The sequence below is a fragment of the Mytilus edulis genome, chromosome 9, assembly GCF_963676685.1.
Source record: "Mytilus edulis chromosome 9, xbMytEdul2.2, whole genome shotgun sequence".
Lineage (NCBI taxonomy): Eukaryota > Metazoa > Mollusca > Bivalvia > Mytilida > Mytilidae > Mytilus > Mytilus edulis.
The window spans coordinates 7,839,913-7,854,385 of record NC_092352.1 but is presented as its reverse complement, the minus strand read 5'-3'; the positions used below and the strand labels follow the sequence as shown (position 1 = coordinate 7,854,385).

At 31.2% G+C, this 14,473-nt stretch overlaps 1 protein-coding gene across 1 annotated transcript; it reads left to right on the top strand.

Moving 5' to 3' along the window:
• Window positions 1–456: 456 nt before the first annotated feature.
• On the top strand, window positions 457–6,959 carry LOC139490256 (uncharacterized). Its single transcript, XM_071277108.1, has 4 exons — window positions 457–712; window positions 3,938–4,012; window positions 4,892–5,005; window positions 6,529–6,959. Exons 1-4 carry the CDS (start codon window positions 472–474, stop codon window positions 6,636–6,638), a joined length of 540 nt encoding a protein of 179 aa, XP_071133209.1. The 5' UTR covers window positions 457–471; the 3' UTR covers window positions 6,639–6,959.
• The last annotated feature ends 7,514 nt before the right edge of the window (window positions 6,960–14,473 follow it).

Genomic DNA, 14,473 nt, shown 5'->3' with positions numbered 1-14,473 from the left:
TACTCATTATAAATGTTTTGCATTTATAAGATGAATCCCTTGAAAAGGGTTTTTAACTCATTGAAAACCTTTTTTTTGGAAGAAATTTAGTTAAAGAGAGAATTTATTTTAAATTAATTTGAAATAAAAAAAAAATCTGTGAACTAACACATTTTAAATATTCTTTAGGTTTGTTGTCGGTTTTTATTTCTAAATTTATTTATTTAAATTTCACATTTGATTATTCTTAAATTTTAGTATAGTTTCAGATTAAAGGATCAGGTCGGGTATGCTTAATAATATGTATGTTTACATTGACAGATAATTAATTACTAAAATTAGAGGTATAAATTTCCATTGTCATATACATATAGATAAATATAAATGATGAACTCTGTATCTACATATATATATATATAAATAGTTATATTGTAATAATATGGGCTTAAATTGAATATTCGTGTCAACATTCTTCATAAAGAATAATTCAATATGTTCGCCTACATCATTATATATGTTATCCTATGGAGTTGCGTTCTAAAAGGAGTAGTTTCAGAAACTTGTTTAGATGTCCGACATGTAAATTATACAATCAAATGTCACTTTGATGTATGTAAAATACCAGGACAGTTCTGTGATTACTCAGATGACGATTTTCCAAGATGTGCAAATTGTGACCAAGATAAATGTAACGAAGCAAATATTCCTGGGGAATGTACAATTCCTTGTATTAGTAAGTTATTCTTTTTATGCCTAGAGTAGTCATCGATAAATTGTCATTGCATAAGGAGTCATAACATTCCTACAGCAGGAATTTTGATTCCTCAATGTTCGTTAACTGCGTACTTTTTTTATTTTTTTATTCGAGTATTTGTAGACAAAACGTGCGTCAGTGATGAGTCTTTCCTAGGCTTAACGTGTGGATGGCGTTATTTTAAATTATATCTATGATTTATGATCTACCATAAAAGACTAAAAGAGGCATTTATCCATTCCCTTCTTCAACTAGTTATAGTTTACGTTTTAAAGTTTTATTTAGAAGGATACCTAAGGATATTTTCATTTACACGATTAGTTGAAGAACACACCCCCCATAGTCACAGGCAACTAATGGAAGCCCAATACTTGTTGTCCTAAAATTCAAACGTTCAGAGAATAAATGATTTATATATTTGTTTCAATATTATGTTTTTTCATACGCAAGTAGTAATCTAAACAGGACCTTTTACTGAAATATTGGGTAATATGATGTTATCTGATGACGTTAAACATTGAACCCACTTTAAAAATCATTTTGGTAGTTTATGTTAAAGTAAATATCTCCACCTGAGATCAGATCATATAATTTTGAATCCAGTCATGTATTATCGTACTTCTGTACCGATTAAGGAACCTCCTCGGTAGGTCTTTAGTTAAATCTGAATGTTGTTTGTACTTTATGGCATTTAGTATGACAGGCTCGAGATGACAGGCTAAAATATTTTCTTTTCTTTTTTTTTCTTTTCTTTTTTAACTCTTGTCCACTCGAAGCTTTATGTTTTTCAACATACTACATAAAAGATTGTAATTTGTTAAAAACAGTATGTTCGAATCGTTAGCTTGCTGCTTGATTATCGTATAGTAAACTTTCTCCATTATTCCTTTATTCTTACACTTTGAGATTTTATATCATGTTTACATTTAGTAGACTAAACTACCCGAGGATTGATTTAATTTCACAATTAGATTGATTTCGAACGGCAGAACAAGGTCGAAAATGTCCTTTTTTAAGAGAGTAAGGTTCACAAAGCTAGATAAAGAAAGATACTAGACAAAGGGATTGATAGGCAAAATAGTGTAAGTTATTTTACTATCAAAAATAATAATGGTAAGCTAAGCTGGACTGGGTGGGGGAATCCTGAAATAGATATGTTGTACCAGTTTCATTCATTAATCGATATGTACATTGTTTTCATTAATCAAAGTTCGTTTTGAACGTAGGACCACATCATACAATCATAAGCACATGTTATGCTCAATTTATCACAATTTCATCATATTTATAATAACATTTATCTTGACTGATCGTTTATTTATAAATCATGGTATATATGTACATTACCTGTAATCGTCTTTAATATGCAAATATCAGTGAATGCTTTCAAGGCCGTACTTTGACCTATAAAATTTTATAAATTTTGGCTTTGATTGAAAGTTGTCTCATTGGCAATCATACCACATCTGCTTATTTATATTTAAAAAAAAAAGTCGATTGTTATATTCCCTGCTTGGGTCAGACAATATACAAACACACCACCATAGAAAAAAGGTAATGTGTTTGTTGTTTGTTTGAAAAAAAAGTATGATGCAACCCCCACTATGACATCACTTCAATGATATCACAATCAAAATGTTCATAAGGCCTGAATTTAGCAGGTTAAAAGTATCATCTAATTAGTTTATTGTCGGTCAGTTAAGAGAGTAATAAAAAAAAATTCTTTGCTCGGAATAGGTTTGATATACTCGTTTTTTAGGGAATGACTGTAAAAAAAATCTGTCTATGAAGAAATAACATAAAAAAAATGTGGTGCACACTAAGTAACTCGCGTAGCAGGTTATTTTAAAGTGTGCACCACATTTTTTTATGTTACTTCGAAAGGGCAGACAAAATATTACATTCATTCCTTATAATTTAATTCTTATTCCATTTCAAACCGGCGTAAATCATAAAAAACGTTGATGACATCACGGTCACATGACAAACTTGTGTCTGTGGGCTGATAACGTCAGCCAATCAGAAGACGCGTTACATCCAATATTAAATTATTGCCGTGTAAACAACACAAAAACGAATAAACATTGTTTGACTGTCATTCAGCTTGTTTATGAAAAATGTGATTCTATTTCTAGGGCCAATTACCAATCCACTATTTTGATTGTATTATCACATGATACTTGTAAACGTATTGTATAGCTGTTTATAAACGACGGTCATCGCATGTGGAGCAGGATCTGATTATCCGTCAGGAACAGACAGTTTGCTTATAGTTAATTCAGAACTGTTCAGTAGCTTTTCAGACCATTCAGTATGCTGCTGATTGGTACATGTAAATTACAACTACTGACCAGTCTAAATATAAATAGAATAGATCTTAATTAATTGCGAGAGAATTGTCTGAATGGTACCGTGTTTAAGTCTGTTGATTAGTCTGAAATTTGACTAGGGGAAGGTTTGGCGCCTTCAAAAGAGTTATTTTTCTCGTTTGAATTGTTTTGCATTTGTCATTTTGGGACCTTTTTACCTGACTATGTGGGATGGGCTTTGCTCACTGTTGAAGGCCATCTGGTGATCTGTAATGTTAATTTTAGCTACAGTTTGTCTCTTGTGGATAGTTAATTCATACCGCATCCTCTTTTGACATGAAAGACTGGAAGAAAAATTTAATAACTCATTCTTCAGTTCTTTGAAAAATGACCGGTTCAGATCAAAATTGGTTTACATCAGTGTATGGTCTTTATAATGTCCAGCTCAAGCATTAGCTATGTTTTTGTCTTGCAATTTCTACTTTTCAGGAAACAGATTACTCGAATTAACATGAAACCACAATGAAATCTACTTTTTTCTTAAAGGGTACTATAGCAGTTTTGGCAACTTTCTCGAATCCAAAAATGATAAGAGGGTCAGGAAATTAATTTGAATTTGATTTTAAAATAAAAGATTTGATACATGCATAGTAAGGAAAATTCTTCTGATGTACAATAAGTTAAAAATGCTTGAGAAAAAAACTTATCAAAACAATTGTGGGTCCTTTTATAAGTTTATTGCGACATTATGTTGTTGTTAACACTATGATGAAGGACAGAATAATTCCGTCAAGTGCGTACTAAAACATTCTCACCTCTAAAGACTTTTAAAAGAATTATAGTGTTATATATAGTGTCGTTAAATTATCAAAAGCTCTGTTTGTTTTAATTCCAGAATATAGACATGTTTATGACAACTTAACGAAAATAATCGATAAATGTAAAGAAGATAATACATTTTGGAAAACAGGTATGTTTTGCGTCTTTATCAGTTTATTATTGAACTCCAAAATTTCAAATTGTGCAACATTCAACAGTACTCTTTTAAAAAGAGGAACGAAAGATACCAGAGTGACAATCAAACTCATAGATCGAAAATAAACTGACAACTCTATGGTTAAAAATGAAAAAGATAAACAGACAAATAATTGTACACATGACACAACAAAGAAAACTACAGAATAAGCAACACGAACCCCACCAAAAACTAGGGGTGATATCATGTGCTCCGGAAGGGTAAGCAGATCCTGCTTCAAATATGGCAACCATCGTGTTGATGATGTTATTACAAACCCGGTAAATAGTCTAATTTGTTAGGTCACATTCATGAAAAGGGAAGGTAATTGTAGTTTCGACGTAAGGAACATACCCGATATCATCTGTGAAACGGTTATTCCATAACGGTCAACCAAATCGTGATGGCGTGCGTAAAATTTTCGAAGGAATGATTGTAAACTGATACAATTTATTAATGTTAAAGCAAAGTACAAAACAGAAAGACAATTAACACCTGTATAATATTGTTATGTTCTACGAACACAATGTTATTCGAATTATTTAGTGACAATTTCTAACATTCTATTTGAATGGTCGGGAACAATTCATTTAGGTTTTCTTGCATAATTTTGGATTTGTGAATAAGAAATTTTAAAGTACTCGTCAAGCATGTATACGACAATTAAAAAAAAAACAACTGAAAAAGACATCTAGAAGTCAACGTATGTCATTTAAAATAATCTAAACCAAAACTTAAATATATATAAAGTTCTTATCTTAGTTTATTCGTAATCATTTCATTTAAAACTGAACAGATCAAACAAGACACATAAAGATAATTTTCAAATTTCAGATATTAATGCTAAAACTTTCTTCGGGGTTATGGTATTCTCATTAACTGCAAATATCCTGTTGATAATATGGTTTCTTTTTCGATCATCAACTCAAGATTGCAACAAGGATGAGGGTAAGAGAAATAAAACAAAATTAGTCATACGTATATCCTTCTGCTAATTGGTTCCATTTTACATGAACAATTTACTAATAATTTCACGTGGAGATTAATGAACATAGAAAATAAGAAGATTTGTATAAGTGCCAATGAGACAATTCTACATTAAGTCACAATATTTAAAAAGTAAACAATTAGCCGTTCCTCACAACGAAGAGCAAGCTACAAAGGGCCTAAGATGACTAGTGCAAGACAATTCACACAGAAAAAACAACGGTCTAAATTATATACAAAACGAGATACACTTTTGAGCCTATTATAAATAAAGGCAACAGTAGTATACCGCTGTTCAAAACTCATAAATCCATGGACAAAAAACAAAATCGGGATAACAAACTAAAACCGAGGGAAACGCATTAAATATAAGAGGAGAACAACGACATAACACTAAAATGTAACACATATAGACAAAATCCCACGAGAATAACAAATATAACATATATATATAACATCAAAACCAAATACATGAATTTGGGATAGACAAGTACCGTGACACGTCTTATCGCAATGTGAATTTACACTCAAAAATAAGAGAAAACAAACGACACAACGTTATAATGTAATACACACAGAAACGAACTATAATATAACAATGACCATATTCCTGACTTGGTACAGGGCATTTTTAAAGGAAAAAATGGTGGGTTGAACCTGGTTTTGTGGCATGCCAAACCTCGCACTTTTATGGCCATGTGAAATATAACATCAAAATGACAACACAGGACTACAATATAAATAAATTGGAGAACACAATTGACAAAGAATCACACGAACAACAGCCAACAAAAGGCAACAAGTTCAAAATTTTAATACGCCAGAAGTGTATTTTGTCCACACAAGACCTATGTGTGACGCACAGATACAAAAGTTTGAAAGCCGAAACGAGTACAAAGTTGAACAGCATCGAGGACCAAAAGATCAAAAAGGTTGTGCCAAAAACGGCAAGGGTTTTCTGTTAAGTTACCAGAAAATCCCTATAATTTAGAGTAATTTATACTTTTGCAAACAGTAAATTTAATAAAATGAATATTCAAAAGATGTACATGATAAAGCTGAAGTATTAACTAATTACAGGAAACAACTGAAATACATTTACATAACCAGACATTTGAAACACAAAAGTAGACACATCCGAATACGTTTAAACCTCTACGCCAAGTGACGTCTTATTTGAAACTGAAAAATGACGAAAAAATGACGTCATTTAAATTAGTAAAACAGAGCATAAACACGACAAACACTAAGAAACAGTTCCTGACTAAAAACATGTGTAAAAAAAAGCAGCGGGTTTAATATGTATATCACCGCTGCATTCTATAAGTCAGGAGCCTGTTATTCAGTGGTTGTCCTTGATTAATGTCTGTCTTAAGGTCTGTCGTATGCGCTGTCTTATCAAAAAGTGGAAAATGGACAAACCAGGATTTCTGCTTACATACAGATTGCTCATACAATTCTATTAAGATGATTTTTTTTTTCAGAAAAGAACTCTCCAATTACACAACCAGTGGATGACGACCAACCCAGCGATATGAATATTGCCACCTCAAACAGTACTTCAGAAATAACAGAGCTAAAGTGTCAGCCATGATGAAGTTCTCAGCAAATTCTCAATTATCCATCTTCTTTGTTTCTTTAAATAGAAATACACAGAACGTAGAAATATACTTCCTGTTGAAAATCATATTGGTCAAAGGAATCAAAAGATACGACAATTTTGCTTGTTTTACTTTTCATCTGTTCGTCAGTTTTATATGATTTTTCAAAAATCAGTCAATAACATGAAATATTATTGAAAAATCTTAGGAAAATTTCTACGAATTACAATTTTGACAACTTCTGAGAATGCAATCTCTAAGACGTGCAATGTATTTTTGTTTTTGTTTTTTTTGTAATAAAATAACATCGCATATATACATTTTAAATGAATTAGAGATCACATACATGTAGCAATAGTTTAAGGGAAAACACAGCATTTCAACTTTACTAAGCTTCAATAATTTGATTGGATTTTAGGATTTGTTTGAAACATAAAAAGTTCGTTAAATGTATTTCGGACAAACTAGATGTTTACAAAATCTGTTTAAAAGTTTCTTAATTGAGCACAGCAATGAAAATAAAGGGATACGTTATGAGGAAATCGTATAGTCAGTTACAAACGGCCGCAATCATTCAAACGAAAAGAAAACCCACAGATATGATATAAGACAAAACAATAAACAAGTTTTGAAGGCATCTACTGCTCCACTGTCAGCGCCTGACGTGGAACAGGCTCATGAACGGTACTAACTCCTTTATTGTGTTTGCATTCTTAGCGCTTTTCTTGATTTACTTGTATCGGGTACGCTCAACCCTAAACATCTTTTTAAAAGCGCACAAAGGATGAAAATGATGTAATGTTTAAAATATTTGTGGTCGTTCAATTTTCCTTCATACCAAACACATGAAGTGACAAACCACAAAATAAAAGACATAACAGTTGGAAACAGTTCGACTCATGCGATAAATACTAAACACAAATTATGATAATTTATTAAAAAGGAACACAGTACCACTAATACTTTATTTTACTCCTTTGACAAAACGAAAAAATATAGCTGTCTTTTACGGGGGACTTTTGTGAGACAAAGCTCAATTTTGTCAATTTTGTCTCACAAAAGTCAATTTTGTCTCAAAAATGTCAATTTTGTTTCACAAAAGTCAATTTTGTCTCACAAAAGTAAATTTTGTCTCACAAAAGTCAATTTTGTCTCACAAAAGTCAATTTTGTCTCACAAAAGTCAAGTTTGTCTCACAAAAGTCAATTTTGTCTCATAAAAGTAAATTTTTTGTCTCACAAAATTGAATTTTGTCTCACACAATTGACTTTTGTGTTTTAATTTCCATATCAGGTAGCAAAAGTCAATTTTGTATGCAAATAAGTTTATATTTGCATACCTTTATGACAAAAATGAATTTTGTCTACAAAAATGAATGTTGTCATGACAAGAATGAATTTTGTGATACAAAATTGAAGTTATCATAAAACAAGTCTGTATCACATAGTTTTGTAAGACAAAAATGATTTTGTTATGACAGAATTGAATTTTGTACAAAACCACAAGAGTCCCATTCGGCGCCCCGTAGTCTTTTACGTCCATCAAATTTTTAATAAGTCTCATAAATAATATGGAGCCTGCTAATTTTTGTTGTTGTTTCAAAGACTTTGAAGTCTTCCTTGTTGATGTTCTTTGTTGATTTTATTATATGCTACAACATATGTACCCACCTTATCATTAGGAATTCTAACATGCCTTCGTTGTATCTTTGTTTATTTGTTGAATACAAATACATCTTGTCCTGTTCAAGGTGGAAACAAATATTCTGCACCACAAAATGTGTGTGCACAAATTGGAAAATATGTTTGCGGAATTATTAATCCGTCCGAACAAGAAGTGAAAATAAATATTCTCCTTGGAAGAATAAAAATCTACCTATATTCCACCAAAATCGTCCCCTTAGATAAAATCTGGTCTTAAAATGATCCATAAACTGGAAAGTGATACAAATGAGAGAGAATAAACCTCAAGAATTAACGCTTCGGGGCGTTATTTGAATAACAATATATATGATGATATATGTATGCTCGACAATGAGACAACTCCAAACCAGATGCAAGCTGACGAAGAAATTAACAACGTTATGTCACTACGGGCTTCAACAATGAACAAAACCCCTCCCTCATAGTTAGCTATAAAAAGTCCCGAAATATAAAGGTTTCACTTTGTAAATACAACTGTTTCTCAAACCACGCTTCTTTTGGGGGAGATATATAATATTCCCAATATTAATTTTGTTTACGTACTGGTTCCCAGTTATGATCTCTGTGATTCGTCTCATTGAGACATCACTTGGGAATGTTACCAGTATGGAAAACCATGTTAGCGCCTAACATTAAATTCTTAGGAAGTCAAAAAGTGGAGATAAAGGTAGTATAGAATTTTATTATAAGTTTAACTCTTAGAAGTTCAAACATATAAATGTTGAAAATATGCCGCACAGCCCTATATGTTAACCTTTAAATAAAATAGAAGGTCATACCAACTTTCCGTTCTGGTATATAATATTTCACGAAACTTCAAAGTAAAAGTGTCACAGTTTTAGCCGCAAAGAGAGTTCCAAAGGGAAATTGCATTGTCTATATTGTAACCTATAATGTAAAATAACGCATCCTGATATATGTACAAGACAATAAACAATACAAACATGATATATAGGAACAAACGAAAACCACTGAATTGCAAGCTCCTACCATGAGACAGTCACATACAAACTGTGTTTTTTTTTAAAAGAAATACACAATAAGTATATAGGCAAGCGACAAGAAGGACAAGGTAAATTTCTACTGTATATTCTGCAGAGAATATACCGAACAGAACTATCTACTATATGTTTTTTTATACTTTGTGGGTGGATTTGACATACATAAATAAAATACAAAAATAAGAAAGCAATGGTTGTTAAATTTGATATATATATAAAAAAAAAAGATGTGGTATGATTGTCAATGACATAGAAATTAACAACTATAAGTCACCGTACGGCCTTCAACAATAAGCAAAGCCCATACCGCATAGTCAGATATAAAATGCCCCGAAATGACAATGTAAAACAATTCAAACGAGAAAACGAACGGCCTAATGTATGTACAAAATATGCCTTTTTGTGCTTCTTTGTTAACTATTTTTTTTAATTGTGTTTAAGATTATAACACAATGTTTACTGCTGTATCCCTAATTTTGACTTTCATGCCAATTATTTGGTTTGTTTTGTTTAAGCATCGTTGTCAATTTAATGGAATTTGATGCGACTGTCGTACAAGGGAGGGGTTCAGCCCGTTAAAAAAACAAATTTAATCCATCATTTTCTACATACGAAAATGTCTGTACCAAGTCAGGTATATGACAGTTGTTATCCAATTTGATGTGTAAAACGTTCGATTTTGCCATTTGATAAGAGACTTTCTGTTTAGAATTTTCCTCGGAATTCCGTATTTTTGTTATTTTACTTTTGTGAGATATGATTTTTGTGCCCATCTATTGGACAGAAGGGGGGGGGGGGGTTAAAAGGCGATTAATTCACTAAAAAGAATATTAAAACTTACTTTTATAGGTCACATTATAAAATAATTTGTAGTTCTAGTACTATACGTTTGTTTGTGCCCACCAATGTTTTAATGATTCAAAGTAGCTTTTCCATTAACGCCTCAATGTAGACATCTGAATATACATGAATATATATATATATAGCAAGACATGAAATTCTTTTGTTCACTCTGAAATATTTCTTCATGAAACCATAAGGATGAAAAGACGGACTTATATATCTGAACTTAAAACCTTAATGCAGGCCTATGGTCATGGTCATTTGTAATTGTAATGCATTGTAATATTACATTTTTTGGATGTAATGCAAAGTAATTTGTAATGCACATTTTCTGCATCACAATTACATGTAATGTAATGATTTATTTACTTTAGTTAAAATCAATATAATGCCTCCATTACTGTACATTACTTTTCATAACAAATTGGTAAAATACATAAAATGGAAGAATATTGTAAATTAAAAATAAAGTATTAACAAAAACAAAAGAAAGTATTGAATAAAATTATTGTCACAGTTAATTACTGTATTAAATAAATTGCATCAAACTTTAAAACACACATTAAGGCAAGAAATATAAAATGGTAAAATTATCAAGTCTTGATCTTGGTTTCTGATATTTGTATAAAATGATATTGGGAATATTTTGGTGTTTGGTGGTCCATGAAAAATCTTCTAAAAAAAATATTAAACAAAACTATATAGATGAATGGAAAAAAATATGAAGATGAAATTTTCATAGTTCTATACACACCTTACATGTATTTTAATGAAAGATTGAACATGTCAATCAACATTTTTACACCAAACTGTGGTTTGGGTCCTGTCTGTGTTATATCACCTAATTAATATCAAAATGTTTTTATTGCCATCAAATCTTCTCAACTTAGAACATACTCAACCCTTCTCGTCCAATGAAAAGTCAGTTTTCCCCCTCTAATTTTCATAGTACATGGTTTGGGCAACATATGTTAAAAGATTGATATATAGTCTTGGTATGAATAATTTGTGGGATAATCAGTGGTTGTTAAATGTAGACAGCTCATATTTACCTTTGATAAGACAGCGTTTGTTTGATCAAGCTAACCAAGAGTTACAATTTTTATTAGATTCTTCTTCAAAGTGTAGATTATATAAGTATGTTGTAACAAATGTAGTTTTGCAATTTTATTTACAGAAATGCATTCCTGTACTTTTTCGTAAATGTATAACAAGGATTCGTTTGTCTTCACATAACCTTTGTATTGAAACTGGACGTTATGTTGGTACTAATAGAAATGAAAGAAATTGTATTTTTTGTGATTTAGGAGTAATAGAGGATGAATTTCATTTTATCCTTCAATGTAGTAAATATACTGATTTGCGAAAAAAATATATAAAAAAATATTACTGGTCTAGGCCATCAACTTTTAAATTAATAGAATTATTGTCAGGTGAAAACACAAAACAGCTTTGTAACTTGGGAAAGTTTTTACATTTCTCTTTTAAATTAAGAAACAGTTTATTGTAATAAAAGATATTTTGTATTGATGAAACTTCTGACGTCACCTATTGTTTATTATACATATTGTTTATATTGTTTGTAACATGCCATATGTATACACTGTACATGTATATGATTATACTGATGAGCCGTAAGGCTCAAAGTTAATAAAGAATTTGAAACTATGCACTATGAAATGCTATACATGAATGACTTTTCATTGTCAGTTAATTATGAAAGTGAACTCTTAACAACTGCACTAACGAAGTGTACAAGCCCCTGAGGCAATTTCTATGGGAAAAGAGTTTACTGATTAAAGATGAAAGAGCAAAATTTAAACAAAACATTTTGAATTTTGCAAATTTTCATGCATTTTTTAACGGTACACATATATAGAATAAACAAAAACAATTCGGGTAAGGATGTAGGTAAAATAATACTTAATTAATTTATATACCTGACATTTGAGGGATTTTTTTCTTTCAAGAAAACAATGTCAGACTGCTGATATATAAAGCAAACATTTTTGTTTTGGAGAAACACAAAAACATGTAAGTTTATCAATAAAAAGAAAGCATTTAATGTTGAATGGTCTGATTTTAAATATTTATACAGTGAGTTTTTTTATTTATGAAAAAAAGTCAAATTTCAAAAAAAAGGATTTATATAACATTGTGTTGCTTTTAAAAAAAACAACCTCAAAATATATAACTATTAAATTTTACCTTAAGCAGAAGAAAAACAATCTATTCATTCGGTCCTCACAAACTATTTCCGAGCTTTTTCATTCCATCCATTTAAATGATGATTACCTATGTTTTACATTTAGTTCATTATAAAAAGTGAACTCTTATTCAGGTTGGAATATTACAATGGGAAAGGATAATTTTGTAAGGTCACTCGAAAGTGTGAATATGTTCTAAATTGGTCAGACAATACTTGGTCATGTTTTATGAAGATTTAAGCCCTCGGCTTCGCCTTGGGCTTAAATCTTCACAAGAGTGCACACGCTGAAATGTCTCGCCTTCTATACTAATCATTGATAGTATGTTGATAGTCCTAAGTATAAAGCTAAGCTTTATTACAACTGTCACATAAACTTAACATTAACCAAGATAACTAAACAAAGACCAATGAACCTTGAAAAAGAGGTCCAGGTCAGATGAACCATGCCAGGCAGACAGGTACAGCTAACAATGCTTCTATACAACATATATAGTTGACACATTACTTATAGTTTAAGAAAAATAGACCAAAACACAAAAACTTAACACTGTGCAATGAACCGTGAAAATGAGGTCACGGTTAAATAAAACCTGCTCTACTGACATAAAGATCATAAAATATTTCCATACACCAAATATAGTTGACCTATGGCATATAGCATTAGATAAAAAGACCAAAACTCAAAAACTTAACTTTGACCACTGAACCATGAAAATGAGGTCAAGGTCACATGACATCTGCCCGCTAGTCATGTACACTTAACAATCATTCCAAAACACAAAAATTTAACTATAACCACTGAACCATGAAAATGAGGTCAAGGTCAGATGACACCTGCCAGTTGGACATGTACACCTTACAGTCCTTCCATACACCGAATATACTAGCCCTATTGCTTATAGTATCTGAGATATGGACTTGACCACCAAAACTTAACCTTGTTCACTGATCCATGAAATGAGGTCGAGGTCAAGTGAAAACTGTCTGACAGACACGAGGACCTTGCAAGGTAAGCACATATCAAATATAGTTATCCTATTACTTATAATAAGAAAGAGTTCAACATTACAAAAAATTTGAACTTTTTTTTCAAGTGGTCACTGAACCATGAAAATGAGGTCAAGGACATTGGACATGTGACTGACGGAAACTTCGTAACATGAAGCATCTATATACAAAGTATGAAGCATCCAGGTCTTCCACCTTCTAAAATATAAAGCTTTTAAGAAGTGAGCTAACACCGCCGCCGTAGCCGCCGCCGCCGCCGGATCACTATCCCTATGTCGAGCTTTCTGCAACAAAAGTTGCAGGCTCGACAATAAAACATGACCAAGTATTGTCTAACCTATAATTATGTTTGTCCTGACAAAGCCCTTAGGCATTTAACAAGATAATCCTTTAGTGACACATTTATTATATCCCTTTGAAATCCCTTTCTGATGTCTAAATGATTAAGTGATCAATGTTAGAAACAAAATTATATAATGATTTATTTATTTTTCACCACCACCTAAGAAACTTAAAAGTGACTTTTTCAGTTTAATGCCTCGTACTACTCCATCAAAGAATATACACATGTTTGGTGCAGTATATGATGCTGACATTTACTTCTCTGAGCCATGTGAAGAAAATTTTTATTACATGTATGTCAATGAATCCACTGGAATACTGGAAGTCAAATTCAGTGCGCCTTTCTTCTTTGGCTTTTTAGTATAACCGGATAGGTGTACAACCTGATTGCTGTTCTCTTAAAGACTGCCTTAATGATTAGGTAAATCATTCTATAGATTCTAAGATCTTCTGTACACTTCTTGGCAAAAAGATTTAAACAAATAAAGATTAAAATTTGAGTCAAGTTTATTTATAATTATAATAAAATCCAATTTCTCAAATAATCAGTTGAACCAGCCAACTGACATTTATTCTCAATCCTCAATAAAAAGCCGTAATTATATATTACTCTATTATAATATAACAACAAACAATTAAAAAATTACCAACTATACAAACAAAAGTACCTACAAAAATATGAAAATATTTCTATTGAGCATATAATTCACTCAGCAGAATAT